Source organism: Pseudophryne corroboree, chromosome 6 (genome assembly GCF_028390025.1).
Source record: "Pseudophryne corroboree isolate aPseCor3 chromosome 6, aPseCor3.hap2, whole genome shotgun sequence".
Taxonomy (NCBI): domain Eukaryota; kingdom Metazoa; phylum Chordata; class Amphibia; order Anura; family Myobatrachidae; genus Pseudophryne; species Pseudophryne corroboree.
In genome coordinates this window covers 595546-623084 of record NC_086449.1, presented here as the reverse complement: position 1 = coordinate 623084, position 27539 = coordinate 595546, and the positions used below count along the sequence as shown (strand labels likewise).

The window sequence follows — 27539 nt, the reverse complement described above, 5'->3', positions numbered from 1 at the left end:
TGTAGGAGACTAGGGGAGAAGGAAACAGAGGGATGGAGGGGAGAGAGGTGGTGGTGTAGGAGACTAGGGGGGAAGGATACAGAGAGATGGAGGGGAGAGAGGAGGAGGTGTAGGAGACTAGGGGGGAAGGATACAGAGGGATGGAGGGGAGAGAGGAGGAGGTGTAGGAGACTAGGGGAGAAGGAAACAGAGGGATGGAGGGGAGAGAGGAAGTGGTGTAGGAGACTAGGGGGGAAGGATACAGAGAGATGGAGGGGAGAGAGGAGGTGGTGTAGGAGACTAGGGGGGAAGGATACAGAGAGATGGAGGGGAGAGAGGAGGTGGTGTAGGAGACTAGGGGGGAAGGATACAGAGAGATGGAGGGGAGAGAGGAGGAGGTGTAGGAGACTAGGGGAGAAGGAAACAGAGGGATGGAGGGGAGACAGAGGAGGAGAGAGAGGAGGAGGTGTAGGAGACTAGGGGAGAAGGAAACAGAGGGATGGAGGGGAGAGAGGAGGTGGTGTAGGAGACTAGGGGGGAAGGATACAGAGAGATGGAGGGGAGAGAGGAGGAGGTGTAGGAGACTAGGGGGGAAGGATACAGAGGGATGGAGGGGAGAGAGGAGGAGGTGTAGGAGACTAGGGGAGAAGGAAACAGAGGGATGGAGGGGAGAGAGGAAGTGGTGTAGGAGACTAGGGGGGAAGGATACAGAGAGATGGAGGGGAGAGAGGAGGTGGTGTAGGAGACTAGGGGGGAAGGATACAGAGAGATGGAGGGGAGAGAGGAGGAGGTGTAGGAGACTAGGGGAGAAGGAAACAGAGGGATGGAGGGGAGAGAGGAGGTGGTGTAGGAGACTAGGGGGGAAGGATACAGAGAGATGGAGGGGAGAGAGGAGGTGGTGTAGGAGACTAGGGGGGAAGGATACAGAGAGATGGAGGGGAGAGAGGAGGAGGTGTAGGAGACTAGGGGAGAAGGAAACAGAGGGATGGAGGGGAGAGAGGAGGAGGTGTAGGAGACTAGGGGGGAAGGATACAGAGAGATGGAGGGGAGAGAGGAGGAGGTGTAGGAGACTAGGGGAGAAGGATAAAGATACATTATTAGGTAGTGTGACAGGACGGTACCGTACGAAAGCACTCGCCGCTTTCGCGTCCCGTTGACTGCGCACAGACTGGAAGGTCAAGCCGCACGAGGCCTGACCACATAGGGGATTCCCGCTTACCGTCAGTAACCGCCTGTTACTGACTCCACCCACTGCGTTGTGGGTGGGTTCTTGCTGCCACCACCAAACTCCTAACCTGCCGTGGCGTTTGGAACCACGGTTCTGCTCTGTATGTGCCGACGCACTGCCTTACCACAGCTGTGTGGTGCTGACGAATCCCCACTAGCCACTTGCTAGGCCTCTACCGGTAGCTGGCGGAAGGCGGAGCTTGGAGACGTCAGGTGCTTCCCTGGACAGCCGGAGAACGGGGCTAGGTTTGGCCTAACCCTGTAGGTCACAAGATGAAGCAGTCTTCTTGAGGCAAAGGTGTTTATTGCTCAAACAACCTTTAAAAAGGCTCCTCCCTATTGCTAGGGGCAACAGCATACAATCAAGATGTTTTCAGCAGAAGAAGATGTTACAATACCCCTCCTATGGGCCAACTGCCCTGCTTTTATCCCTCTCCAAGACCCCTTACCACAGGGGGTAAGCCCGCCCTGTGGTGCACAACCAATCAATGTTTACCCATGAGCTGTGCATGCTCTGGTCTCATGCACACCTAACATTGTTCCCTATGGACAGTGGGGAGTGGTCGGTCTCCTTGGACTCTCCCATCTGGGAGAGTCAGGATACTCCCCGGTGCCGTTCAGTCTGGCTGGGGGGAAGTTTTTCCCTCATAAACTGACTTCCAGAAACCTGCCCGGGACCCCTCTCACTGCCTGCAGCCTGGATTTGGGCTCCAGAGCTGGGCAGCCTGGCTCCCCGGTCCAGGTTTCTTGGCACTACGGCTGATCTCCATGGAGCTCCAAGAAACCACTCAGCTTGTTTCATAGCTAAGCTGCTTCTCTCTCTCCCTGTGCCTCTTGGAAATGTGAGGCTGGATGGGAAAACATTCCGTTTTTGGGGAAAAGGTCTGGGAGAATCCATCAGCCTGCACAGCTATGGATTCCCCCCTCCTGGGACACACAATCAAGTAAGTGCAATTTATCTTTAAATACATTACATTTTAAATCACACTGTACATTTCCCTTTAAATATACACTGAGCCTGTGCCTTGCACAGACTCTACATACTCAGGCACTGCAGTGCCTTACAACACACTGTATGTCATTATTTTACACAATGTTTCGTTCTGTAACTACTGTGTACTAGCCCTGCAGCCTGGCTGCTAGGGCTCTCTGTGTGCTGGAGGTATGGGGCTGGCTTCCCCCACCCTCCAGCCTGTCTGCCTGCCACTGGGGTCCAGGGAGCTGGCTCTCCCTGTCCCCCCAGTGTGGCACTACTTTTGTGGCCCCGCCGCACGCAGCGGCGCACCCCCCTGTACTGAAGCCCGGCGGCCCGGGACACTTGTCCCGGCCGCCGTGACTCTGGCTCTGTTGCAGCGCTGAGGCGCTGGGAGCGTAGCTCCCGGACCCCAGCGCTCATCAGCCTGCTTGCCAACCTAATTTCCCCCACACCGCTAGGGAGCCGGCTAGCCCGGTCCCCCGTGAGCGGTGCTGACTTGTGGCCTCGCTGCAGCGTCCGGCGGGGAGCCGGGCTGCAGCGCACCCCCCTCGCCAGCTAGCAGCCCGGGACGTCCGTCCCGGCTGCTGCGGATGGCCACCCGTGCTGGGCTGAGGCGCTGGGAGCAGAGCTCCCGGCCCCCAGCGGCGGCTCTCACAGAGAGCACTGCAGCGGGAGCCGAGCTCCCAGCCGCAGCGCTCACCCTTCTCCCCGGCGCGCACACTCCAGTGCGCCCGGGGCTACACTGACCGCTGCCGGGAGCGGAGCTCCCGGACTCCGGCGGTCAGCGGCTGCCTCCTCTCCCCCGGCGCGCACACACTGCTGAGCGCGCCGGGGGCTGTCCTCCCTGCCGTGGTCTCCGGAGGGGTCCGGGACCACGGCACATATAAAATACAATTTAAACATTTTTACACATTTTCAAATCTGGCGCCAAGCGCCCTTTGTCCCTCAAAATGGCGCCGGGCACTAGGGGTTAACCCCTTCAGTGCCAAAGCGGCCATTTGCCTCGTGGCTGGGGTCCCTCCGGCCACAGGTAGACACTGAGTAATGTGGGGAGTTTAAGAAAGCCTTGACATAGTGTTTAGTAGGTAAATAGGTTGAGGGAAAGTGGAAGTAGGAGAGGAGGCTGTAAGGAATTCAGAGTTGAAGAATTGCAGAAATGCAGATTAGAAAAGCAGTGTCGGCTCAATGGGTGTAGATTTAGTATGAAATGAATCAGAAGTGTAGATAAAGTGGGTGTTGAGATGTATTTGGACCGTATGTAATGAAAAGATTGTGAGGTTTAAGAAGCAATGGTGGTTCTGTAAGATTTTTTAGGTGTTTGTAGGTAAGATTGCATTGGTGCAGCTGTGCATGAAAAACAAAATTCCAATAATATAGATACAAGCATTTGTTGGTAAAATGGATGGTTTATGAAATGTCCAAGTAAGGTAGTTCCGTGCTATTTAATCAGATGCAACAATCAGGAGGTGAGTGGTCTGAAGAGTAAGTGACTCACATTTGTTATTAGTTCCTCTGGTTTCTTGGTTTTGTTAGATTGGTGTGCTTCTGTTTTCCTTCTTTTTCACGTCGTTTCAACGCTGTTGGAACGCTGCAGTTGTGTGTCAATTTTATCACGCTTTGATAAAAACGCACGCTTAGATCATAGATGCACAGCCTACACCATTGGATTTAAGTAGAGGACTAATACAAGTGAAACCAATAATTGAAATCTGTAACCACACCCCACCCCCTCAAATGCCAGGCAATAAATTAACTTCGAAAAACATCCAGGCATTCCACAAAGATTAAACTGGGTCTATATAATTCTAAACTAAAAAAAAGTACTTCAGAATCACATACTATGCAATAATGTTTCAATTTGCATTACCTAGCAGAATCAGCTTGGCCTATACAAATATATAGTGCAGCAGATGTTAAGACACATTATTAAACATATTTTTAAACAGTCTGCGCCCAGCGCCGTAAGTACACTTAACAGTAACGGCAAGCGCCTATTGTCCGCAACATGGCGCCGGGCACGAGGGTTAACCCCTTCAGTGCCGCAGCCGCCATTACACGTGTGGCTGGTTAGTCCCTCCGGCCACAGGCAGTAATGAGGCTGTGACTCCTATCTCCCCCTGTAGAGGGCAGTAATGAGGCTGTAGCTCCTCTCTCCCCTGTAGAGGGCAGTAATGGGGCTGTAGTTCCTCTCTCCCCCTGTAGAGGGCAGTAAGGAGGCTTTAGCTCCTCACTCCCCCTGTAGAGGGCAGTAATGGTGCTGTAGTTCCTCTCTCCCCCTGTAGAGGGCAGTAATGAGGCTTTAGATCCTCCCCCTGTAGAGGGCAGTAATGGGGCTGTAGTTCCTCTCACCCCTGTAGAGGGCAGTAATGGGGCTGTAGCTCCTCTCCCCCCCTGTAGAGGGCAGTAATGGGGCTGTAGTTCCTCTCTCCCCTGTAGAGGGCAGTAATGGGGCTGTAGTTCCTCTCTCCCCTGTAGAGGGCAGTAATGAGGCTGTGGCTCCTCTCTCACCCTGTAGATGGCAGTAATGAGGCTGTGGCTCTTCTCTCCCCTGTAGGGGGCAGTAATGGGGCTGTAGTTCCTCTCTTCCCCTGTAGAGGGCAGTAATGAGGCTTTAGCTCCTCTCTCCCCCTGTAGAGGGCAGTAATGGGGCTGTAGTTCCTCTCTCCCCCTGTAGAGGGCAGTAATGAGGCTGTAGTTCCTCTCTCGCCCTGTAGAGGGCAGTAATGAGGCTGTAGTTCCTCTCTCCCCATGTAGAGGGCAGTAATGAGGCTGTAGCTCCTCTCTCCCCCTGTAGACAGCAGTAATGAGGCTGTAGTTCCTCTCTCCCCCTGTAGAGGGCAGTAATGGGGCTGTAGTTCCTCTCTCCCCCTGTAGATGGCAGTAATGGGGCTGTAGTTCCTCTCTCCCCTGTAGAGGGCAGTAATGGGGCTGTAGTTCCTCTCTCCCCTGTAGAGGGCAGTAATGAGGCTGTGGCTCCTCTCTCCCCCTGTAGAGGGCAGTAATGAGGCTGTGGCTCCTCTCTCCCCCTGTAGGGGGCAGTAATGGGGCTGTAGTTCCTCTCTTCCCCTGTAGAGGGCAGTAATGAGGCTTTAGCTCCTCTCTCCCCCTGTAGAGGGCAGTAATGGGGCTGTAGTTCCTCTCTCCCCCTGTAGAGGGCAGTAATGAGGCTGTAGTTCCTCTCTCGCCCTGTAGAGGGCAGTAATGGGGCTGTAGTTCCTCTCTCCCCCTGTAGAGGGCAGTAATGAGGCTGTAGCTCCTCTCTCCCCCTGTAGAGGGCAGTAATGGGGCTGTAGCGCCTCTCTCTCCCCCTGTAGAGGGCAGTAATGAGGCTGTAGTTCCTCTCTCCCCCTGTAGAGGGCAGTAATGGGGCTGTAGCTCCTCTCTCCCCCTGTAGATGGCAGTAATGAGGCTGTAGCACCTCTCTCCCCTGTAGAGGGCAGTAATGGGGCTGTAGTTCCGCTCTCCCCCTGTAGAGGGCAGTAATGAGGCTTTAGCTCCTCTCTCCCCTGTAGAGGGCAGTAATGAGGCTGTGGCTCCTCTCTCCCCCTGTAGAGGGCAGTAATAAAGCTGTAGTTCCTCTCTCCCTGTAGAGGGCAGTAATGAGGCTGTAGTTCCTCTCTCCCCATCCTCTCTCCCCCTGTACAGGGCAGTAATGAGGCTGTATTTCCTCTCTCCCACTGTAGAGGGCAGTAATGGGGCTGTAGTGCCTCTCTCCCCCTGTAGAGAGCAGTAATGGGGCTGTAGCTCCTCTCTCCCCCTGTAGAGGGCAGTAATGGGGCTGTAGTACCTCTCTCCCCCTGTAGATGGCAGTAATAGGGCTGTAGTTCCTCTCTCCCCCAGTAGAGGGCAGTAATGGGGCTATAGTACCTCTCTCCCCCTGTAGAGGGCAGTAATGAGGCTGTAGTTCCTCTCTCCCCCTGTGGAGGGCAGTAATGAGGCTGTACTACCTCTTTCCCCCTACAGAGGGCAGTAATGGGGCTGTAGTTCCTCTCTCCCCCTGTAGAGGGCAGTAATGAGGCTGTAGAACCTCTCTCCCCCTGTAGAGGGTACTAATGGGGCTGTAGTTCCTCTCTCCCCCTGTAGAGGGCAGTAATGAGGCTGTACTACCTCTTTCCCCCTATAGAGGGCAGTAATGAGGCTGTAGTTCCTCTCTCCCTTTGTAGAGGGCAGTAATGAGGCTGTAGTTCCTCTCTCCCCCTGTAGAGGGCAGTAATGGGGCTGCAGTACCTCTCTCCCCTGTAGAGGGCAGTAATGAGGCTGCGGCTCCTCTCCCCCTGTAGAGGGCAGTAATGAAGCTGTAGTTCCTCTCTCCCCCTTGAAGAGGGCAGTAATGAGGCTGTAGTTCCTCTCTCCCCCTCCTCTCTCCCCCTGTAGAGGGCAGTAATGAGGCTGTAGTTCCTCTCTCTCCCTGTAGAGGGCAGTAATGGGGCTGTAGCTCCTCTATCCCCCTGTAGAGGGCAGTAATGGGGCTGTAGTACCTCTCTCCCCCTGTTGAGGGCAGTAATGAAGTTGTAGTTCCTCTTTCCCCCTGTAGAGGGCAGTAATGAAGCTGTAGTTCCTCTTTCCCCCTGTAGAGGGCAGTAATGAAGCTGTAGCTCCTCTCTCCCCCTGTAGAGGGCAGTAATGGGGCTGTAGTACCTCTCTCCCCCTGTTGAGGGCAGTAATGGGGCTGTAGTTCCTCTCTCCCCCTGTAGATGGCAGTAATGGGGCTGTAGTTCCTTTCTCCCCTGTAGAGGGCAGTAATGGGGCTGTAGTTCCTCTCTCCCCTGTAGAGGGCAGCAATGAGGCTTTAGCTCCTCTCTCCCCCTGTAGAGGGCAGTAATGGGGCTTTAGTTCCTCTCTCTCCCTGTAGAGGGCAGTAATGAGGCTGTAGTTCCTCTCTCGCCCTGTAGAGGGCAGTAATGAGGCTGTAATTCCTCTCTCCCCCTGTAGAGGGCAGTAATGAGGCTGTAGCTCCTCTCTCCCCCTGTAGAAGGCAGTAATGGGGCTGTAGCGCCTCACTCCCCCTGTAGAGGGCAGAAATGAGGCTGTAGTTCCTCTCTCCCCCTGTAGAGGGCAGTAATGGGGCTGTAGCTCCTCTCTCCCCCTGTAGATGGCAGTAATGAGGCTGTAGTTCCTCTCTCCCCCTGTAGAGGGCAGTAATGGCGCTGTAGTTCCTCTCTCCCCCTGTAGAGGGCAGTAATGAGGCTTTAGCTCCTCTCTCCCCTGTAGAGGGCAGTAATAAGGCTGTGGCTCCTCTCTCCCCCTGTAGAGGGTAGTAATGAAGCTGTAGTTCCTCTCTCCCCCTGTAGAGGGCAGTAATGAGGCTGTAGTTCCTCTCTCCCCCTCCTCTCTCCCCCTGTAGAGGGCAGTAATGAGGCTGTAGTTCCTCTCTCCCACTGTAGAGGGCAGTAATGGGGCTGTAGCGCCTCTCTCCCCCTGTAGAGGGCAGTAATGGGGCTGTAGTACCTCTCTCCCCCTGTAGATGGCAGTAATGGGGCTGTAGTTCCTCTCTCCCCCAGTAGAGGGCAGTAATGGGGCTATAGTACCTCTCTCCCCCTGTAGAGGGCAGTAATGAGGCTGTAGTTCCTTTCTCCCCCTGTAGAGGGCAGTAATCAGGCTGTACTACCTCTCTCCCCCTATAGAGGGCAGTAATGAGGCTGTAGTTCCTCTCTCCCTTTGTAGAGGGCAGTAATGAGGCTGTAGTTCCTCTCTCCCCCTGTAGAGGGCAGTAATGGGGCTTTAGCTCCTCTCTCCCCTGTAGAGGGCAGTAATTAGGCTGTGGCTCCTCTCCCCCTGTAGAGGGCAGTAATGAAGCTGTAGTTCCTCTCTCCCCCTGAAGAGGGCAGTAATGAGGCTGTAGTTCCTCTCTCCCCCTCCTCTCTCCCCCTGTAGAGGGCAGTAATGAGGCTGTTGTTCCTCTCTCTCCCTGTAGAGGGCAGTAATGGGGCTGTAGCTCCTCTCTCCCCCTGTAGAGGGCAGTAATGGGGCTGTAGTACCTCTCTCCCCCTGTTGAGGGCAGTAATGAAGCTGTAGTTCCTCTCTCCCCCTGTAGAGGGCAGTAATGAAGCTGTAGTTCCTCTTTCCCCCTGTAGAGGGCAGTAATGAAGCTGTAGCTCCCCTCTCCCCCTGTAGAGGGCAGTAATGGGGCTGTAGTACCTCTCTCCCCCTGTTGAGGGCAGTAATGAAGCTGTAGTTCCTCTCTCCCCCTGTAGAGGGCAGTAATGAGGCTGTAGTTCCTCTCTCCCCCTGTAGAGGGCAGTAATGAGGCTGTAGTTCCTCTCTCCCCCAGTAGAGGGCAGTAATGAGGCTGTAGTTCCTCTCTCCCCCTGTAGAGGGCAGTAATGAGGCTGTAGCTCCTCTTTCCCCCTGTAGAGGGCAGTAATGAAGCTGTAGCTCCCCTCTCCCCCTGTAGAGGGCAGTAATGAGGCTGTAGTTCCTCTCTCCCCCTGTAGAGGGCAGTAATGAGGCTGTAGCTCCTCTCTCCCCCTGTAGATGACAGTAATGAGGCTGTAGTACCTCTATCCCCCTGTAGAGGGCAGTAATGAGGCTGTAGTTCCTCTCTCCCCCTGTAGAGGGCAGTAATGAGGCTGTAGTTCCTCTCTCCCCCTGTAGAGGGCAGTAATGAGGCTGTAGCTCCTCTCTCCCCCTGTAGAGGGCAGTAATGAGGCTGTAGCTCCTCTCTCCCCCTGTAGAGGGCAGTAATGAGGCTGTAGTTCCTCTCTCCCCCTGTAGAGGGCAGTAATGGGGCTGTAGCTCCTCTCTCCCCCTGTAGAGGGCAGTAATGAGGCTGTAGTTTTCTCTCCCCTTATAGAGGGCAGTAATGAGGCTGTAGTTCCTCTCACCTCCTGTAGAGGGCAGTAATGGGGCTGTAGTACCTCTCTCCCCCTGTAGATGGCAGTAATGAGCCTGTAGCTCCTCTCTCCCCCTGTAGATGGCAGTAATGAGGCTGTAGCTCCTCTCTCCCCGTGTAGATGGCAGTAATGAGCCTGTAGCTCATCTCTCCCCCTGTAGAGGGTAGTAAAGAGGCTGTAGTACCTCTCTCCCCCTGTAGAGGACAGTAATGAGCCTGTAGCTCCTCTCTCCCACTGTAGAGGGCAGTAAAGAGGCTGTAGTACCTCTCTCCCCCTGTAGAGGGCAGTAATGAGGCTGTAGTTCCTCTCTCCCCCTGTAGAGGGCAGTAATGAGGCTGTAGTACCTCTCTCCCCCTGTAGAGGGCAGTAATGAGCCTGTAGCTCCTCTCTCCCCCTGTAGAGGGCAGTAATGGGGCTGTAGTTCCTCTCTCCCCCAGTAGGGGGCAGTAATGGGGCTGTAGCTCCTCTCTCCCCCTGTAGAGGGCAGTAATGAGGCTGTAGTTCCTCTCTCCCCCTGTAGAGGGCAGTAATGGGGCTGTAGCTCCTCTGTCCCCCTGTAGAGGGCAGTAATGAGGCTGTAGTTCCTCTCTCCCCCAGTAGATGGCAGTAATGAGCCTGTAGCTCCTCTCTCCCCCTGTAGAGGGCAGTAATGGGGCTGTAGTACCTCTCTCCCCCTGTAGATGACAGTAATGAGGCTGTAGCTCCTCTCTCCCCCTGTAGAGGGCAGTAATGGGGCTGTAGTTCCTCTCTCCTCCTGTAGAGGGCAGTAATGGGGCTGTAACTCCTCTCTCCCCCTGTAGAGGGCAATAATGAGGCTGTAGTTCCTTTCTCCCCCTGTAGAGGGCAGTAAAGAGGCTGCTGATGACCGCCTGACAGAGGGGCGTGGCTCCCTGTCACGGGTTTGCGGTGACGTTGGATGAGTGGCAGACGCTGTGCGGACACTAGAGGGATACGTTGTTGTCACTGATCTGTCCCCGGTGCGCTCGGCGCCATGTTGGCTGTGACCAGACGCCAGTGGCAGTTGTATATTCCTGTCAATATAAGGGGCGTGACCCGTGTGACGTACTGAGGGGGCGTGGTGAGAGTGCGGAAGTGGTAGGCGGAGCTAGTGCTGTTTATCTTCCTCCGTCACACAGAGCAGGCCCCGACACCCGGGACTCCGACACCCGACACCCCGACACCCGCGGCCCCGGCTCCGGCAGACATGAAGTTCGTGTATAAGGAGGAACACGCTTTCGAGAAGCGGCGCTCAGAGGGCGAGAAGATCCGGAAGAAATACCCGGATCGAGTCCCTGTGAGAACCGACAGCTGACTGTGGCCCGGGGGCGGGGCAGAGGGGGGGAGGGGGCTGTACTGGGGTATACTGGGAGGGGGTGAGGGTGGGTATACTGGAATGGGGTGAGGCTGGGTATACTGGAATGGGGTGAGGGTGGGTATACTGGAATGGGGTGAGGCTGGGTATACTGGGAGGGGGTGAGGCTGGGTATACTGGAATGGGGTGAGGCTGGGTATACTGGAATGGGGTGAGGCTGGGTATACTGGGAGGGGGTGAGGGTGGGTATACTGGGAGGGGGTTCGGCAGGGTATACTGGAATGGGGTGAGGGTGGGTATACTGGGAGGGGGTGAGGGTGGGTATACTGGAATGGGGTGAGGCTGGGTATACTGGGAGGGGGTGAGGGTGGGTATACTGGGAGGGGGTTCGGCAGGGTATACTGGAATGGGGTGAGGGTGGGTATACTGGGAGGGGGTGAGGGTGGGTATACTGGGAGGGGGTGAGGCTGGGTATACTGGAATGGGGTGAGGGTGGGTATACTGGGAGGGGGTTCAGCTGGGTATACTGGAAGGGGGTGAGGCTGGGTATACTGGAATGGGGTGAGGGTGGGTATACTGGGAGGGGGTGAGGCTGGGTATACTGGAATGGGGTGAGGCTGGGTATACTGGAATGGGGTGAGGGTGGGTATACTGGAATGGGGTGAGGCTGGGTATGCTGGGATGTGGTGGGTATACTGGGAGGGGGTGAGGGTTGGCAGTTGTTGGGTGGGGTGGTGGTTATACTGCATGACTGGTCTCTGGACCAGGTCATGGTGGTGGTGGTTGTACTACACCTTGGTGACGGGGGCATCCAGTAGACTGGATGGGGTCAGGGTGGTGTTTGGGTCTCAGGACCAGGACATGGTGGTGGTGGGTGTACTACACCTTGGTGACGGGGGCATCTGGTAGATTGTATGGGATCAGGGTGGTGTTTGGGTCTCAGGACCAGGTCATGGTGGTGGTGGGTTTACTATGCCTTGGTGACGGAGGCATCCGGTAGATTGGATGAGGTCAGGTGGTGTTAGGGTCTGAGGACCAGGACATGGTGGTGGTGGTGGTTGTGCTACACCTTAGTGACGGAGGCATCCAGTAGATTGGATGGGGTCAGGGTGGTGTTTGGGTCTCAGGACCAGGACATGGTGGTGGTGGGTGTACTACACTTTGGTGACGGAGGCATCCGATAGATTGGATGGGGTCAGGGTGGTGTTTGGGTCTGAGGACCAGGACATGGTGGTGGTGGTTGTACTACACCTTGGTGACGGAAGCATCCGGTAGATTGGATGGGGTTAGGGTGGTGTTTTGGTCTAGGGACCAGGTCATGGTGGTGGTGGGTTTACTATGCCTTGGTGTCTGAGGCATCCAGTAGACTGAATGGGTCAGGGTGGTGTTTGGGTCTCGGGACCAGGCCATGGTGGTGATGGGTTTACTACACCCTGGTGACGAAGGCATCCGGTAGACTGGATGGGGTCAGGGTGGTGTTTGGGTCTTAAGACCAGGTCATGGTGGTAATGGGTGTACTACACCTTGGTGACGGGGGCGTCCGGTAGACTGGATGGGGTCAGGGTGGTGTTTGGGTCTTAGGACCAGGTCATGGTGGTAATGGGTGTACTACACCTTGGTGACGGGGGCGTCCGGTAGGCTGGATAGGGTCAGAGTAGTGTTTGGGTCTCGGAACAAGGTCAGGGTGGTGGTGGCTTTACTCCACCTTGGTGATGGAAGCGTCTGGTAGGCTGGATGGGGTCAGGGTGGTGTTTGGGTCTAGGGACAATCTCATGGTGGTGGTGGGTGTACTACACCTTCGTGACAGAGGCATCCAGTAGACTGGAAGGGGTCAGGATGGTGTTTGGGTCTCGGGACAAGGTGGTGATGGGTGTACTTCACCTTGGTGACGGAGGCATCCGGTAGACTGGATGGGGTCAGGGTGGTGGTGGGTGTACTACACCTTGGTGACGGAGGCATCCAGTAGATTGGATGGGGTCAGGGTGGTGGTCGGTGTGCTCCACCTTGGTGATGGAAGCGTGTGGAATGCTGGATGGGGTCAAAGTGGTGTTTGGGTCTTGGGACAATCTCATGGTGGTGGTGGGTTTACTACGCCTTGGCGACGATAGCATCCAGTAGACTGGATGGGGCCAGGGTGGTGTTTGGGTCTGAGGACCAGGTCAGGGTGGTGGTGGCTGTACTCCACCTTGGTGATGGAAGCGTCTGGTAGACTGGATGGGGTCAGGGTGGTGTTTGGGTCTCGGGACAATATCATGGTGGTGGTGGGTGTACTACGCCTTGGTGACGGTAGCATCCGGTAGATTGGATGGGGTCAGGGTGGTGTTTGGGTCTCATGACCAGGACATGGTGGTGATGGGCACACCTATGCCTTCGGTTGGGTGTAACGGCTACCTCTGTCATGCTCATGTGCGCTTTGTTGTTGGTTTAGGTAATTGTGGAGAAGGCTCCAAAGGCCAGAATTGGAGATCTGGACAAAAAGAAATACTTGGTGCCGTCAGATCTGACAGGTAATATGATGTTCATATTGGTCCTTCTCACACTCTCCTCACGTAGCTGGTCAGTGATGCCTCACCTGGACACTTTCCTTCTCCCTGTAAGAGGCTACCTGGAGTAGCCAGGTGCTCCATAGTCATTAATGTTGTGCCTCCTGCAACTGTCACACAGCAGAGAACCAGTAGGGGGCAGTATACAGTATATAACAGTGGATCGCTATTTACCTTCTCTTCTCTGGTCAGTCGGCCAGTTTTACTTTCTCATTAGGAAAAGAATCCATTTGCGCGCAGAAGACGCCCTCTTTTTCTTTGTCAACAATGTAATCCCCCCAACCAGTGCCACCATGGGGCAACTCTACCAGGTACGTTACTGGAGGGCTATGTACTGGGGAAGATGAAGATTTGGAATAGTAGAGAGATACAGGACAGGATAGAGGTGTAGTGACAGAGCTGTGTGTGTGGGATCAGTACAGGAATAGTAGAGAGATACAGGACAGGATGGAGGTGTAGTGACAGAGCTGTGTGTGTGGGGTCAGTACAGGAATAGTAAAGAGATACAGGACAGGATGGAGGTGTGGTGACAGCTGTGTGTGTGAGGGGTCAGTAGAGGAATAGTAGAGAGATACAGGACAGGATAGAGGTGTAGTGACAGAGCTGTGTGTGTGTGTGTGGGGTCAGTACAGGAATAGTAGGGAGATACAGGACAGGATGGAGATGTAGTGACAGAGCTGTGTGTGTGTGGGGTCAGTACAGGAATAGTAGAGAGATACAGGACAGGATGGAGGTGTAGTGACAGAGCTGTGTGTGTGAGGTCAGTACAGGAATAGTAGAGAGATACAGGACAGGATGGAGGTGTAGTGACAGAGCTGTGTGTGTGAGGTCAGTACAGGAATAGTAGAGAGATACAGGACAGGATGGAGGTGTAGTGACAGAGCTGTGTGTGTGAGGTCAGTACAGGAATAGTAGAGAGATACAGGACAGGATGGTGGTGTAGTGACAGAGCTGTGTGTGTGAGGAGAGTACAGGAATAGTAGAGATATACAGGACAGGATGGAGGTGTAGTGACAGAGCTGTGTGTGTGAGGTCAGTACAGGAATAGTAGAGAGATACAGGACAGGATGGAGGTGTAGTGACAGAGCTGTGTGTGTGAGGTCAGTACAGGAATAGTAGAGAGATACAGGACAGGATGGAGGTGTAGTGACAGAGCTGTGTGTGTGTGAGGTCAGTACAGGAATAGTAGTAAGATACAGGACAGGATGGAGGTGTAGTAACAGAGCTGCGGGTGGGGTCAGTACAGGAATAGTAGAGAGATACAGGACAGGATGGAGGCGTAGTGACAGAGCTGTGTGTGTGAGGTCAGTACAGGAATAGTAGAGAGATACAGGACAGGATGGAGGTGTAGTGACAGAGCTGTGTGTGTGTGTGGGGTCAGTACAGGAATAGTAGAGAGATACAGGACAGGATGGAGGTGTAGTGACAGAGCTGTGTGTGTGGGGTCAGTACAGGAATAGTAGAGAGATACAGGACAGGATGAGGTGTAGTGACAGCTGTGTGTGTGAGGTCAGTACAGGAATAGTAGAGAGATACAGGACAGGATGGAGGTGTAATGACAGAGCTGTGTGTGTGGGGTCAGTACAGGAATAGTAGAGAGATACAGGACAGGATGGAGGTGTAGTGACAGAGCTGTGTGTGTGTGAGGGGTCAGTACAGGAATAGTAGTAAGATACAGGACAGGATGGAGGTGTAGTAACAGAGCCGCGGGTGGGGTCAGTACAGGAATAGTAGAGAGATACAGGACAGGATGGAAGCGTAGTGACAGAGCTGTGTGTGTGAGGTCAGTACAGGAATAGTAGAGAGATACAGGACAGAATGGAGGTGTAGTGACAGAGCTGTGTGTGTGGGGTCAGTACAGGAATAGTAGAGAGATACAGGACAGGATGGAGGTGTAGAGACAGCTGTGTGTATGTGGTCAGTACAGGAATAGTAGAGAGATACAGGATGGAGGTGTAGTGACAGCTATGTGTGTGTGTGTGTGTGAGGTCAGTACAGGAATAGTAGAGAGATACAGGACAGGATGGAGGTGTAGTGACAGAGCTGTGTGTGTGGGGTCAGTACAGGAATAGTAGAGAGATACAGGACAGGATGGAGGTGTAGTGACAGAGCTGTGTGTGTGTGTGGGGTCAGTACAGGAATAGTAGAGAGATACAGGACAGGATGGAGGTGTAGTGACAGAGCTGTGTGTGTGGGGTCAGTACAGGAATAGTAGAGAGATACAGGACAGGATGGAGGTGTAGTGACAGAGCTGTGTGTGTGAGGTCAGTACAGGAATAGTAGAGAGAGACAGGACAGGATGGAGGTGTAGTAACAGAGCCGCGGGTGGGGTCAGTACAGGAATAGTAGAGAGATACAGGACAGGATGGAGGTGTAGTGACAGAGCTGTGTGTGTGAGGTCAGTACAGGAATAGTAGAGAGAGACAGGACAGGATGGAGGTGTAGTAACAGAGCCGCGGGTGGGGTCAGTACGGGAATAGTAGAGAGATACAGGACAGGATGGAGGTGTAGTGACAGAGCTGTGTGTGTAAGGTCAGTACAGGAATAGTAGAGAGATACAGGATAGGATGGAGGTGTAGTGACAGAGCTGTGTGTGGGGTCAGTACAGGAATAGTAGAGAGATACAGGACAGGATGGAGGTGTAGTGACAGAGCTGTGTGTGTGGGGTCAGTACAGGAATAGTAGAGAGATACAGGACAGGATGGAGGTGTAGTGACAGAGCTGTGTGTGTGTGGTCAGTACAGGAATAGTAGAGAGATACAGGACAGGATGGAGGTGTAGTGACAGAGCTGTGTGTGTGTGTGGGGTCAGTACAGGAATAGTAGAGAGATACAGGACAGGATGGAGGTGAAGTGACAGAGCTGTGTATGTGGGGTCAGTACAGGAATAGTAGAGAGATACAGGACAGGATGGAGGTGTAGTGACAGAGCTGTGTGTGTGAGGTCAGTACAGGAATAGTAGAGAGATACAGGACAGGATGGAGGTGTAATGACAGAGCTGTGTGTGTGGGGTCAGTACAGGAATAGTAGAGAGATACAGGACAGGATGGAGGTGTAGTGACAGAGCTGTGTGTGTGTGAGGGGTCAGTACAGGAATAGTAGTAAGATACAGGACAGGATGGAGGTGTAGTAACAGAGCCGCGGGTGGGGTCAGTACAGGAATAGTAGAGAGATACAGGACAGGATGGAAGCGTAGTGACAGAGCTGTGTGTGTGAGGTCAGTACAGGAATAGTAGAGAGATACAGGACAGGATGGAGGTGTAGTGACAGAGCTGTGTGTGTGGGGTCAGTACAGGAATAGTAGAGAGATACAGGACAAGATGGAGGTGTAGAGACAGCTGTGTGTATGTGGTCAGTACAGGAATAGTAGAGAGATACAGGACAGGATGGAGGTGTAGTGACAGAGCTGTGTGTGTGTGTGGGGTCAGTACAGGAATAGTAGAGAGATACAGGACAGGATGGTGGTGTAGTGACAGAGCTGTGTGTGTGAGGAGAGTACAGGAATAGTAGAGATATACAGGACAGGATAGAGGTGTAGTGACAGAGCTGTGTGTGTAAGGTCAGTACAGGAATAGTAGAGAGATACAGGATAGGATGGATGTGTAGTGACAGAGCTGTGTGTGGGGTCAGTACAGGAATAGTAGAGAGATACAGGACAGGATGGAGGTGTAGGGACAGAGCTGTGTGTGAGGGGACAGGATGGAGGTGTAGTGACAGAGCTGTGTGTGTGGGGTCAGTACAGGAATAGTAGAGAGATACAGGACGGAGGTGTAGGGATAGCTGTGTGTGAGGTCAGTACAGGAATAGTAGAGAGATGAAGGACAGGATGGAGGTGTAGTGACAGAGCTGTGTGTGTGAGGTCAGTACAGGAATAGTGGAGAGATACAGGACAGGATGGAGGTGTAGTGACGGAGCTGTGTGTGAGTTCAGTACAGGAATAGTAGAGAGATACAGGACAAGATGGAGGTGTAGTGAGAGAGCTGTGTGTGTGTGTATGAGGACAGTACAGGAATAGTAGAGAGATACAGGACAGGATGGAGGTGTAGTGACAGAGCTGTGTGTGTGTGGTCAGTACAGGAATAGTAGAGAGATACAGGACAGGATGGAGGTGTAGTGACAGAGCTGTGTGTGTGTGTGTGGTCAGTACAGGAATAGTAGAGAGATACAGGACAGGATGGAGGTGTCGTGACAGAGCTGTGTGTGTGAGGTCAGTACAGGAATAGTAGAGATATACAGGACAGGATGGATGTGTCGTGACAGAGCTGTGTGTGTGAGGGGTCAGTACAGGAATAGTAGAGAGATATAGGACAGGATGGAGGTGTAGTGACAGAGCTGTGTGTGTGGGGCCAGTACAGGAATAGTAGAGATATACAGGACAGGATGGAGGTGTAGTGACAGAGCTGTGTGTGTGAGGGGTCAGTACAGGAATAGTAGAGAGATACAGGACAGGATGGAGGTGTAGTAACAGAGCTGTGTGTGTGAGGTCAGTACAGGAATAGTAGAGATATACAGGACAGGATGGAGGTGTAGTGACAGAGCTGTGTGTGTGAGGGGTCAGTACAGGAATAGTAGAGAGATACAGGACAGGATGGAGGTGTAGTAACAGAGCTGCGGGTGGGGTCAGTACAGGAATAGTAGAGAGATATAGGACAGGATGGAGGTGTAGTGACGGAGCTGTGTGTGTGGGGCCAGTACAGGAATAGTAGAGATATACAGGACAGGATGGAGGTGTAGTGACAGAGCTGTGTGTGTGAGGGGTCAGTACAGGAATAGTAGAAAGATACAGGACAGGATGGAGGTGTAGTGTCAGAGCTGTGTGTGTGTGTGGGGTCAGTACAGGAATAGTAGTGAGATACAGGACAGGATGGAGGTGTAGTGACAGAGCTGTGTGTGTGAGGGGTCAGTACAGGAATAGTAGAGAGATACAGGACAGGATGGAGGTGTAGGGACAGAGCTGTGTGTGAGGGGACAGGATGGAGGTGTAGTAACAGAGCTGTGTGTGTGGGGTCAGAACAGGAATAGTAGAGAGATGAAGGACAGGACGGAGGTGTAGTGATAGCTGTGTGTGTGAGGTCAGTACAGGAATAGAAGAGAGATGAAGGACAGGATGGAGGTGTAGTGACAGAGCTGTGTGTGTGAGGTCAGTAAAGGAATAGTGGAGAGATACAGGACAGAATGGAGGTGTAGTGACAGCTGTGTGTGAGGTCAGTACAGGAATAGTAGAGAGATACAGGACAGGATGGAGGTGTAGTGACAGAGCTGTGTGTGTGAGGTCAGTACAGGAATAGTAGAGACAGGATGGAGGTGTAGTGACAGAGCTGTGTGTGTGAGGGGTCAGTACAGGAATAGTAGAGAGATACAGGACAGGATGGAGGTGTAGTAACAGAGCTGCGGGTGGGGTCAGTACAGGAATAGTAGAGAGATACAGGACAGGATGGAGGTGTAGTGTCAGAGCTGTGTGTGTGTGGGGTCAGTACAGGAATAGTAGAGAGATACAGGACAGGATGGAGGTGTAGTGACAGAGCTGTGTGTGTGGGAGTGGTCAGTACAGGAATAGTAGAGAGATACAGGACAGGATGGAGGTGTAGTAACAGAGCTGTGTGTGTGAGGTCAGTACAGGAATAGTAGAAAGATACAGGACAGGATGGAGGTGTAGTGACAGAGCTGTGTGTGTGGGGTCAGTACAGGAATAGTAGAGAGATACAGGACAGGATGGAGGTGTAGTGACAGAGCTGTGTGTGTGTGAGGGGTCAGTACAGGAATAGTAGTAAGATACAGGACAGGATGGAGGTGTAGTAACAGCTGCGGGTGGGGTCAGTACAGGAATAGTAGAGAGATACAGGACAGGATGGAAGCGTAGTGACAGAGCTGTGTGTGTGAGGTCAGTACAGGAATAGTAGAGAGATACAGGACAGGATGGAGGTGTAGTGACAGAGCTGTGTGTGTGTGGCCAGTACAGGAATAGTAGAGAGATACAGGACAGGATGGAGGTGTAGTGACAGAGCTGCGGGTCGGGTCAGTACAGGAATAGTAGAGAGATACAGGACAGGATGGAGGTGTAGTGTCAGAGCTGTGTGTGTGTGTGGGGTCAGTACAGGAATAGTAGTGAGATACAGGACAGGATGGAGGTGTAGTGACAGAGCTGTGTGTGTGTGGGGTCAGTACAGGAATAGTAATGAGATACAGGACAGGATGGAGGTGTAGTGACAGAGCTGTGTATGTGGGGTCAGTACAGGAATAGTAGAGAGATACAGGACAGGATGGAGGTGTAGGGACAGAGCTGTGTGTGAGGGGACAGGATGGAGGTGTAGTGACAGAGCTGTGTGTGTGGGGTCAGTACAGGAATAGTAGAGAGATACAGGACAGGATGGAGGTGTAGTGACAGAGCTGTGTGTGTGTGGCCAGTACAGGAATAGTAGAGAGATACAGGACAGGATGGAGGTGTAGTGACAGAGCTGCGGGTCGGGTCAGTACAGGAATAGTAGAGAGATACAGGACAGGATGGAGGTGTAGTGTCAGAGCTGTGTGTGTGTGGGGTCAGTACAGGAATAGTAGTGAGATACAGGACAGGATGGAGGTGTAGTGACAGAGCTGTGTGTGTGTGGGGTCAGTACAGGGATAGTAATGAGATACAGGACAGGATGGAGGTGTAGTGACAGAGCTGTGTATGTGGGGTCAGTACTGGAATAGTAGAGAGATACAGGACAGGATGGAGGTGTAGGGACAGAGCTGTGTGTGAGGGGACAGGATGAAGGTGTAGTGACAGAGCTGTGTGTGTGGGGTCAGTACAGGAATAGTAGAGAGATGAAGGACAGGATGGAGGTGTAGTGACAGAGCTGTGTGTGTGAGGTCAGTACAGGAATAGTGGAGAGATACAGGACAGGATGGAGGTGTAGTGACGGAGCTGTGTGTGAGTTCAGTACAGGAATAGTAGAGAGATACAGGACAAGATGGAGGTGTAATGACAGAGCTGTGTGTGTGGGGTCAGGACAGGATGGAGGTGTAGTGACAGAGCTGTGTGTGTGTATGAGGACAGTACAGGAATAGTAGAGAGATACAGGACAGGATGGAGGTGTAGTGACAGAGCTGTGTGTGTGTGGTCAGTACAGGAATAGTAGAGAGATACAGGACAGGATGGAGATGTAGTGACAGAGCTGTGTGTGTGTGTGTGGGGTCAGTACAGGAATAGTAGAGAGATACAGGACAGGATGGAGGTGTAGTGACAGAGCTGTGTGTGTGGGGCCAGTACAGGAATAGTAGAGATATACAGGACAGGATGGAGGTGTCGTGACAGAGCTGTGAGTGTGAGGTCAGTACAGGAATAGTAGAGATATACAGGACAGGATGGAGGTGTAGTGACAGAGCTGTGTGTGTGAGGGGTCAGTACAGGAATAGTAGAGAGATACAGGACAGGATGGAGGTGTAGTAACAGAGCTGCGGGTGGGGTCAGTACAGGAATAGTAGAGAGATATAGGACAGGATGGAGGTGTAGTGACAGAGCTGTGTGTGTGGGGCCAGTACAGGAATAGTAGAGATATACAGCACAGGATGGAGGTGTAGTGACAGAGCTGTGTGTGTGAGGGGTCAGTACAGGAATAGTAGAGAGATACAGGTCAGGATGGAGGTGTAGTGTCAGAGCTGTGTGTGTGTGGGGTCAGTACAGGAATAGTAGTGAGATACAGGACAGGATGGAGGTGTAGTGACAGAGCTGTGTGTGAGGGGACAGGATGGAGGTGTAGTAACAGAGCTGTGTGTGTGGGGTCAGTACAGGAATAGTAGAGATACAGGACAGGATGGAGGTGTAGGGACAGAGCTGTGTGTGAGGGGACAGGATGGAGGTGTAGTAACAGAGCTGTGTGTGTGGGGTCAGTACAGGAATAGTAGAGAGATACAGGACGGAGGTGTAGTGATAGCTGTGTGTGTGAGGTCAGTACAGGAATAGTAGAGAGATGAAGGACAGGATGGAGGTGTAGTGACAGAGCTGTGTGTGTGAGGTCAGTACAGGAATAGTGGAGAGATACAGGACAGAATGGAGGTGTAGTGACAGAGCTGTGTGTGAGGTCAGTACAGGAATAGTAGAGAGCTACAGGACAAGATGGAGGTGTAGTGACAGAGCTGTGTGTGTGTGGGGTCAGTACAGGAATAGTAGAGATATACAGGACAGGATGGAGGTGTAGTGACAGAGCTGCGGGTGGGGTCAGTACAGGAATAGTAGAGAGATACAGGACAGGATGGAGGTGTAGTGACAGAGCTGCGGGTGGGGTCAGTACAGGAATAGTAGAGAGATACAGGACAGGATAGAGGCGTAGTGACAGAACTGTGTGTGGGAGGTCAGTACAGGAATAGTAGAGAGATACAGGACAGGATGGAGGTGTAGTGACAGCTGTGTGTGAGGTCAGTACAGGAATAGTAGAGAGATACAGGACAGGATGGAGGTGTAGTGACAGAGCTGTGTGTGTGTGAGGGGTCAGTACAGGAATAGTAGAGAGATACAGGACAGGATGAGGTGTAGTGACAGCTGTGTGTGTGAGGTCAGTACAGGAATAGTAGAGAGATACAGGACAGGATGGAGGTGTAGTGACAGAGCTGTGTGTGTGGGGTCAGTACAGGAATAGTAGAGAGATACAGGACAGGATGGAGGTGTAGTGACAGAGCTGTGTGTGTGTGAGGGGTCAGTACAGGAATAGTAGTAAGATACAGGACAGGATGGAGGTGTAGTGACAGAGCTGTGTGTGAGGGGTCAGTACAGGAATAGTAGAGAGATATAGGACAGAATGGAGGTGTAGTGATAGCTGTGTGTGTGAGGTCAGTACAGGAATAGTAGAGAGATATAGGACAGGATGGAGGTGTAGCGACAGAGCTGTGTGTGTGAGGTCAGTACAGGAATAGTAGAGAGATACAGGACAGGATGGAGGCGTAGTGACAGAGCTGTGTGTGTGTGTGGGGCCAGTACAGGAATAGTAGAGATATACAGGACAGGATGGAGGTGTAGTGACAGAGCTGTGTGTGTGTGAGGGGTCAGTACAGGAATAGTAGAGAGATACAGGACAGGATGGAGGTGTAGTGACAGAGCTGTGTGTGTGGGGTCAGTACAGGAATAGTAGAGAGATACAGGACAGGATGGAGGTGTAGTAACAGAGCTGAGGGTGGGGTCAGTACAGGAATAGTAGAGAGATATAGGACAGGATGGAGGTGTAGTCACAGGGCTGTGTGTGTGGGGTCAGTACAGGAATAGTAGTGAGATATTGGACAGGATGGAGGTGTAGTGACAGAACTGTGTGTGTGAGGGAATAGTAGAGAGATACAGGACAGGATGGAGGTGTAGTGACAGAGCTGTGTGTGAGGGGACAGGATGGAGGTGTAGTAACAGAGCTGTGTGTGTGGGGTCAGTACAGGAATAGTAGAGAGATACAGGACGGAGGTGTAGTGATAGCTGTGTGTGTGAGGTCAGTACAGGAATAGTAGAGAGATGGACAGGATGGAGGTGTAGTGACAGAGCTGTGTGTGTGAGGTCAGTACAGGAATAGTGGAGAGATACAGGACAGAATGGAGGTGTAGTGACTGACTGTGTGTGATGTCAGTACAGGAATAGTAGAGAGCTACAGGACAGGATGGAGGTGTAGTGACAGAGCTGTGTGTGGGGTCAGTACAGGAATAGTAGAGAGATACAGGACAGGATGGAGGTGTAGTGACAGAGCTGTGTGTGGGGTCAGTACAGGAATAGTAGAGAGATACAGGACAGGATGGAGGTGTAGTGACAGAGCTGTGTGTGGGGTCAGTACATGAATAGTAGAGAGATATAGGACAGGATGGAGGTGTAGTGACAGAGCTGCGGGTGGGGTCAGTACAGGAATAGTAGAGAGATACAGGACAGGATGGAGGTGTAGTGACAGAGCTGCGGGTGGGGTCAGTACAGGAATAGTAGAGAGATACAGGACAGGATGGAGGTGTAGTGACAGAGCTGTGTGTGAGGTCAGTACAGGAATAGTAGAGAGATACAGGACAGGATGGAGGTGTAGTGACAGAGCTGTGTGTGTGAGGTCAGTACAGGAATAGTAGAGACAGGATGGAGGTGTAGTGACAGAGCTGTGTGTGTGAGGTCAGTACAGGAATAGTAATGAGATACAGGACAGGATGGAGGTGTAGTGACAGAGCTGTGTGTGTGTGAGGGGTCAGTACAGGAATAGTAGAGAGATACAGGACAGGATGAGGTGTAGTGACAGCTGTGTGTGTGAGGTCAGTACAGGAATAGTAGAGAGATACAGGACAGGATGGAGGTTTAGTGACAGAGCTGTGTGTGTGTGGGGTCAGTACAGGAATAGTAGAGAGATACAGGACAGGATGGAGGTGTAGGGACAGAGCTGTGTGTGAGGGGACAGGATGGAGGTGTAGTGACAGAGCTGTGTGTGTGTGGGGTCAGTACAGGAATAGTAGAGAGATACAGGACAGGATGGTGGTGTAGTGACAGAGCTGTGTGTGTGAGGAGAGTACAGGAATAGTAGAGATATACAGGACAGGATGGAGGTGTAGTGACAGAGCTGTGTGTGTGAGGTCAGTACAGGAATAGTAGAGAGATACAGGACAGGATGGAGGTGTAGTGACAGAGCTGTGTGTGTGAGGTCAGTACAGGAATAGTAGAGAGATACAGGACAGGATGGAGGTGTAGTGACAGAGCTGTGTGTGTGTGAGGTCAGTACAGGAATAGTAGTAAGATACAGGACAGGATGGAGGTGTAGTAACAGAGCTGCGGGTGGGGTCAGTACAGGAATAGTAGAGAGATACAGGACAGGATGGAGGCGTAGTGACAGAGCTGTGTGTGTGAGGTCAGTACAGGAATAGTAGAGAGATACAGGACAGGATGGAGGTGTAGTGACAGAGCTGTGTGTGTGTGTGGGGTCAGTACAGGAATAGTAGAGAGATACAGGACAGGATGGAGGTGTAGTGACAGAGCTGTGTGTGTGGGGTCAGTACAGGAATAGTAGAGAGATACAGGACAGGATGAGGTGTAGTGACAGCTGTGTGTGTGAGGTCAGTACAGGAATAGTAGAGAGATACAGGACAGGATGGAGGTGTAATGACAGAGCTGTGTGTGTGGGGTCAGTACAGGAATAGTAGAGAGATACAGGACAGGATGGAGGTGTAGTGACAGAGCTGTGTGTGTGTGAGGGGTCAGTACAGGAATAGTAGTAAGATACAGGACAGGATGGAGGTGTAGTAACAGAGCCGCGGGTGGGGTCAGTACAGGAATAGTAGAGAGATACAGGACAGGATGGAAGCGTAGTGACAGAGCTGTGTGTGTGAGGTCAGTACAGGAATAGTAGAGAGATACAGGACAGAATGGAGGTGTAGTGACAGAGCTGTGTGTGTGGGGTCAGTACAGGAATAGTAGAGAGATACAGGACAGGATGGAGGTGTAGAGACAGCTGTGTGTATGTGGTCAGTACAGGAATAGTAGAGAGATACAGGATGGAGGTGTAGTGACAGCTATGTGTGTGTGTGTGTGTGTGAGGTCAGTACAGGAATAGTAGAGAGATACAGGACAGGATGGAGGTGTAGTGACAGAGCTGTGTGTGTGGGGTCAGTACAGGAATAGTAGAGAGATACAGGACAGGATGGAGGTGTAGTGACAGAGCTGTGTGTGTGTGTGGGGTCAGTACAGGAATAGTAGAGAGATACAGGACAGGATGGAGGTGTAGTGACAGAGCTGTGTGTGTGGGGTCAGTACAGGAATAGTAGAGAGATACAGGACAGGATGGAGGTGTAGTGACAGAGCTGTGTGTGTGAGGTCAGTACAGGAATAGTAGAGAGAGACAGGACAGGATGGAGGTGTAGTAACAGAGCCGCGGGTGGGGTCAGTACAGGAATAGTAGAGAGATACAGGACAGGATGGAGGTGTAGTGACAGAGCTGTGTGTGTGAGGTCAGTACAGGAATAGTAGAGAGAGACAGGACAGGATGGAGGTGTAGTAACAGAGCCGCGGGTGGGGTCAGTACGGGAATAGTAGAGAGATACAGGACAGGATGGAGGTGTAGTGACAGAGCTGTGTGTGTAAGGTCAGTACAGGAATAGTAGAGAGATACAGGATAGGATGGAGGTGTAGTGACAGAGCTGTGTGTGGGGTCAGTACAGGAATAGTAGAGAGATACAGGACAGGATGGAGGTGTAGTGACAGAGCTGTGTGTGTGGGGTCAGTACAGGAATAGTAGAGAGATACAGGACAGGATGGAGGTGTAGTGACAGAGCTGTGTGTGTGTGGTCAGTACAGGAATAGTAGAGAGATACAGGACAGGATGGAGGTGTAGTGACAGAGCTGTGTGTGTGTGTGGGGTCAGTACAGGAATAGTAGAGAGATACAGGACAGGATGGAGGTGAAGTGACAGAGCTGTGTATGTGGGGTCAGTACAGGAATAGTAGAGAGATACAGGACAGGATGGAGGTGTAGTGACAGAGCTGTGTGTGTGAGGTCAGTACAGGAATAGTAGAGAGATACAGGACAGGATGGAGGTGTAATGACAGAGCTGTGTGTGTGGGGTCAGTACAGGAATAGTAGAGAGATACAGGACAGGATGGAGGTGTAGTGACAGAGCTGTGTGTGTGTGAGGGGTCAGTACAGGAATAGTAGTAAGATACAGGACAGGATGGAGGTGTAGTAACAGAGCCGCGGGTGGGGTCAGTACAGGAATAGTAGAGAGATACAGGACAGGATGGAAGCGTAGTGACAGAGCTGTGTGTGTGAGGTCAGTACAGGAATAGTAGAGAGATACAGGACAGGATGGAGGTGTAGTGACAGAGCTGTGTGTGTGGGGTCAGTACAGGAATAGTAGAGAGATACAGGACAAGATGGAGGTGTAGAGACAGCTGTGTGTATGTGGTCAGTACAGGAATAGTAGAGAGATACAGGACAGGATGGAGGTGTAGTGACAGAGCTGTGTGTGTGTGTGGGGTCAGTACAGGAATAGTAGAGAGATACAGGACAGGATGGTGGTGTAGTGACAGAGCTGTGTGTGTGAGGAGAGTACAGGAATAGTAGAGATATACAGGACAGGATAGAGGTGTAGTGACAGAGCTGTGTGTGTAAGGTCAGTACAGGAATAGTAGAGAGATACAGGATAGGATGGATGTGTAGTGACAGAGCTGTGTGTGGGGTCAGTACAGGAATAGTAGAGAGATACAGGACAGGATGGAGGTGTAGGGACAGAGCTGTGTGTGAGGGGACAGGATGGAGGTGTAGTGACAGAGCTGTGTGTGTGGGGTCAGTACAGGAATAGTAGAGAGATACAGGACGGAGGTGTAGGGATAGCTGTGTGTGAGGTCAGTACAGGAATAGTAGAGAGATGAAGGACAGGATGGAGGTGTAGTGACAGAGCTGTGTGTGTGAGGTCAGTACAGGAATAGTGGAGAGATACAGGACAGGATGGAGGTGTAGTGACGGAGCTGTGTGTGAGTTCAGTACAGGAATAGTAGAGAGATACAGGACAAGATGGAGGTGTAGTGAGAGAGCTGTGTGTGTGTGTATGAGGACAGTACAGGAATAGTAGAGAGATACAGGACAGGATGGAGGTGTAGTGACAGAGCTGTGTGTGTGTGGTCAGTACAGGAATAGTAGAGAGATACAGGACAGGATGGAGGTGTAGTGACAGAGCTGTGTGTGTGTGTGTGGTCAGTACAGGAATAGTAGAGAGATACAGGACAGGATGGAGGTGTCGTGACAGAGCTGTGTGTGTGAGGTCAGTACAGGAATAGTAGAGATATACAGGACAGGATGGATGTGTCGTGACAGAGCTGTGTGTGTGAGGGGTCAGTACAGGAATAGTAGAGAGATATAGGACAGGATGGAGGTGTAGTGACAGAGCTGTGTGTGTGAGGGGTCAGTACAGGAATAGTAGAGAGATACAGGACAGGATGGAGGTGTAGTAACAGAGCTGTGTGTGTGAGGTCAGTACAGGAATAGTAGAGATATACAGGACAGGATGGAGGTGTAGTGACAGAGCTGTGTGTGTGAGGGGTCAGTACAGGAATAGTAGAGAGATACAGGACAGGATGGAGGTGTAGTAACAGAGCTGCGGGTGGGGTCAGTACAGGAATAGTAGAGAGATATAGGACAGGATGGAGGTGTAGTGACGGAGCTGTGTGTGTGGGGCCAGTACAGGAATAGTAGAGATATACAGGACAGGATGGAGGTGTAGTGACAGAGCTGTGTGTGTGAGGGGTCAGTACAGGAATAGTAGAAAGATACAGGACAGGATGGAGGTGTAGTGTCAGAGCTGTGTGTGTGTGTGGGGTCAGTACAGGAATAGTAGTGAGATACAGGACAGGATGGAGGTGTAGTGACAGAGCTGTGTGTGTGAGGGGTCAGTACAGGAATAGTAGAGAGATACAGGACAGGATGGAGGTGTAGGGACAGAGCTGTGTGTGAGGGGACAGGATGGAGGTGTAGTAACAGAGCTGTGTGTGTGGGGTCAGAACAGGAATAGTAGAGAGATACAGGACGGAGGTGTAGTGATAGCTGTGTGTGTGAGGTCAGTACAGGAATAGAAGAGAGATGAAGGACAGGATGGAGGTGTAGTGACAGAGCTGTGTGTGTGAGGTCAGTAAAGGAATAGTGGAGAGATACAGGACAGAATGGAGGTGTAGTGACAGCTGTGTGTGAGGTCAGTACAGGAATAGTAG

The 27539-nt window shown here is 52.2% G+C and overlaps 1 protein-coding gene across 1 annotated transcript in view; it reads left to right on the top strand.

Annotated features, from left to right (window-relative positions):
* Positions 1 to 10095: 10095 nt before the first annotated feature.
* The window catches only part of GABARAP (GABA type A receptor-associated protein), a 36992-nt gene continuing 19548 nt past the window's right edge, over positions 10096 to 27539 (top strand). The window contains exons 1-3 of the mRNA XM_063930654.1: positions 10096 to 10309; positions 12756 to 12834; positions 13063 to 13181. Of these exons, the coding sequence (XP_063786724.1) occupies positions 10220 to 10309; positions 12756 to 12834; positions 13063 to 13181 (288 nt within the window). The 5' untranslated portion in view covers positions 10096 to 10219. The remainder of the gene's footprint in view (positions 10310 to 12755; positions 12835 to 13062; positions 13182 to 27539) is intronic.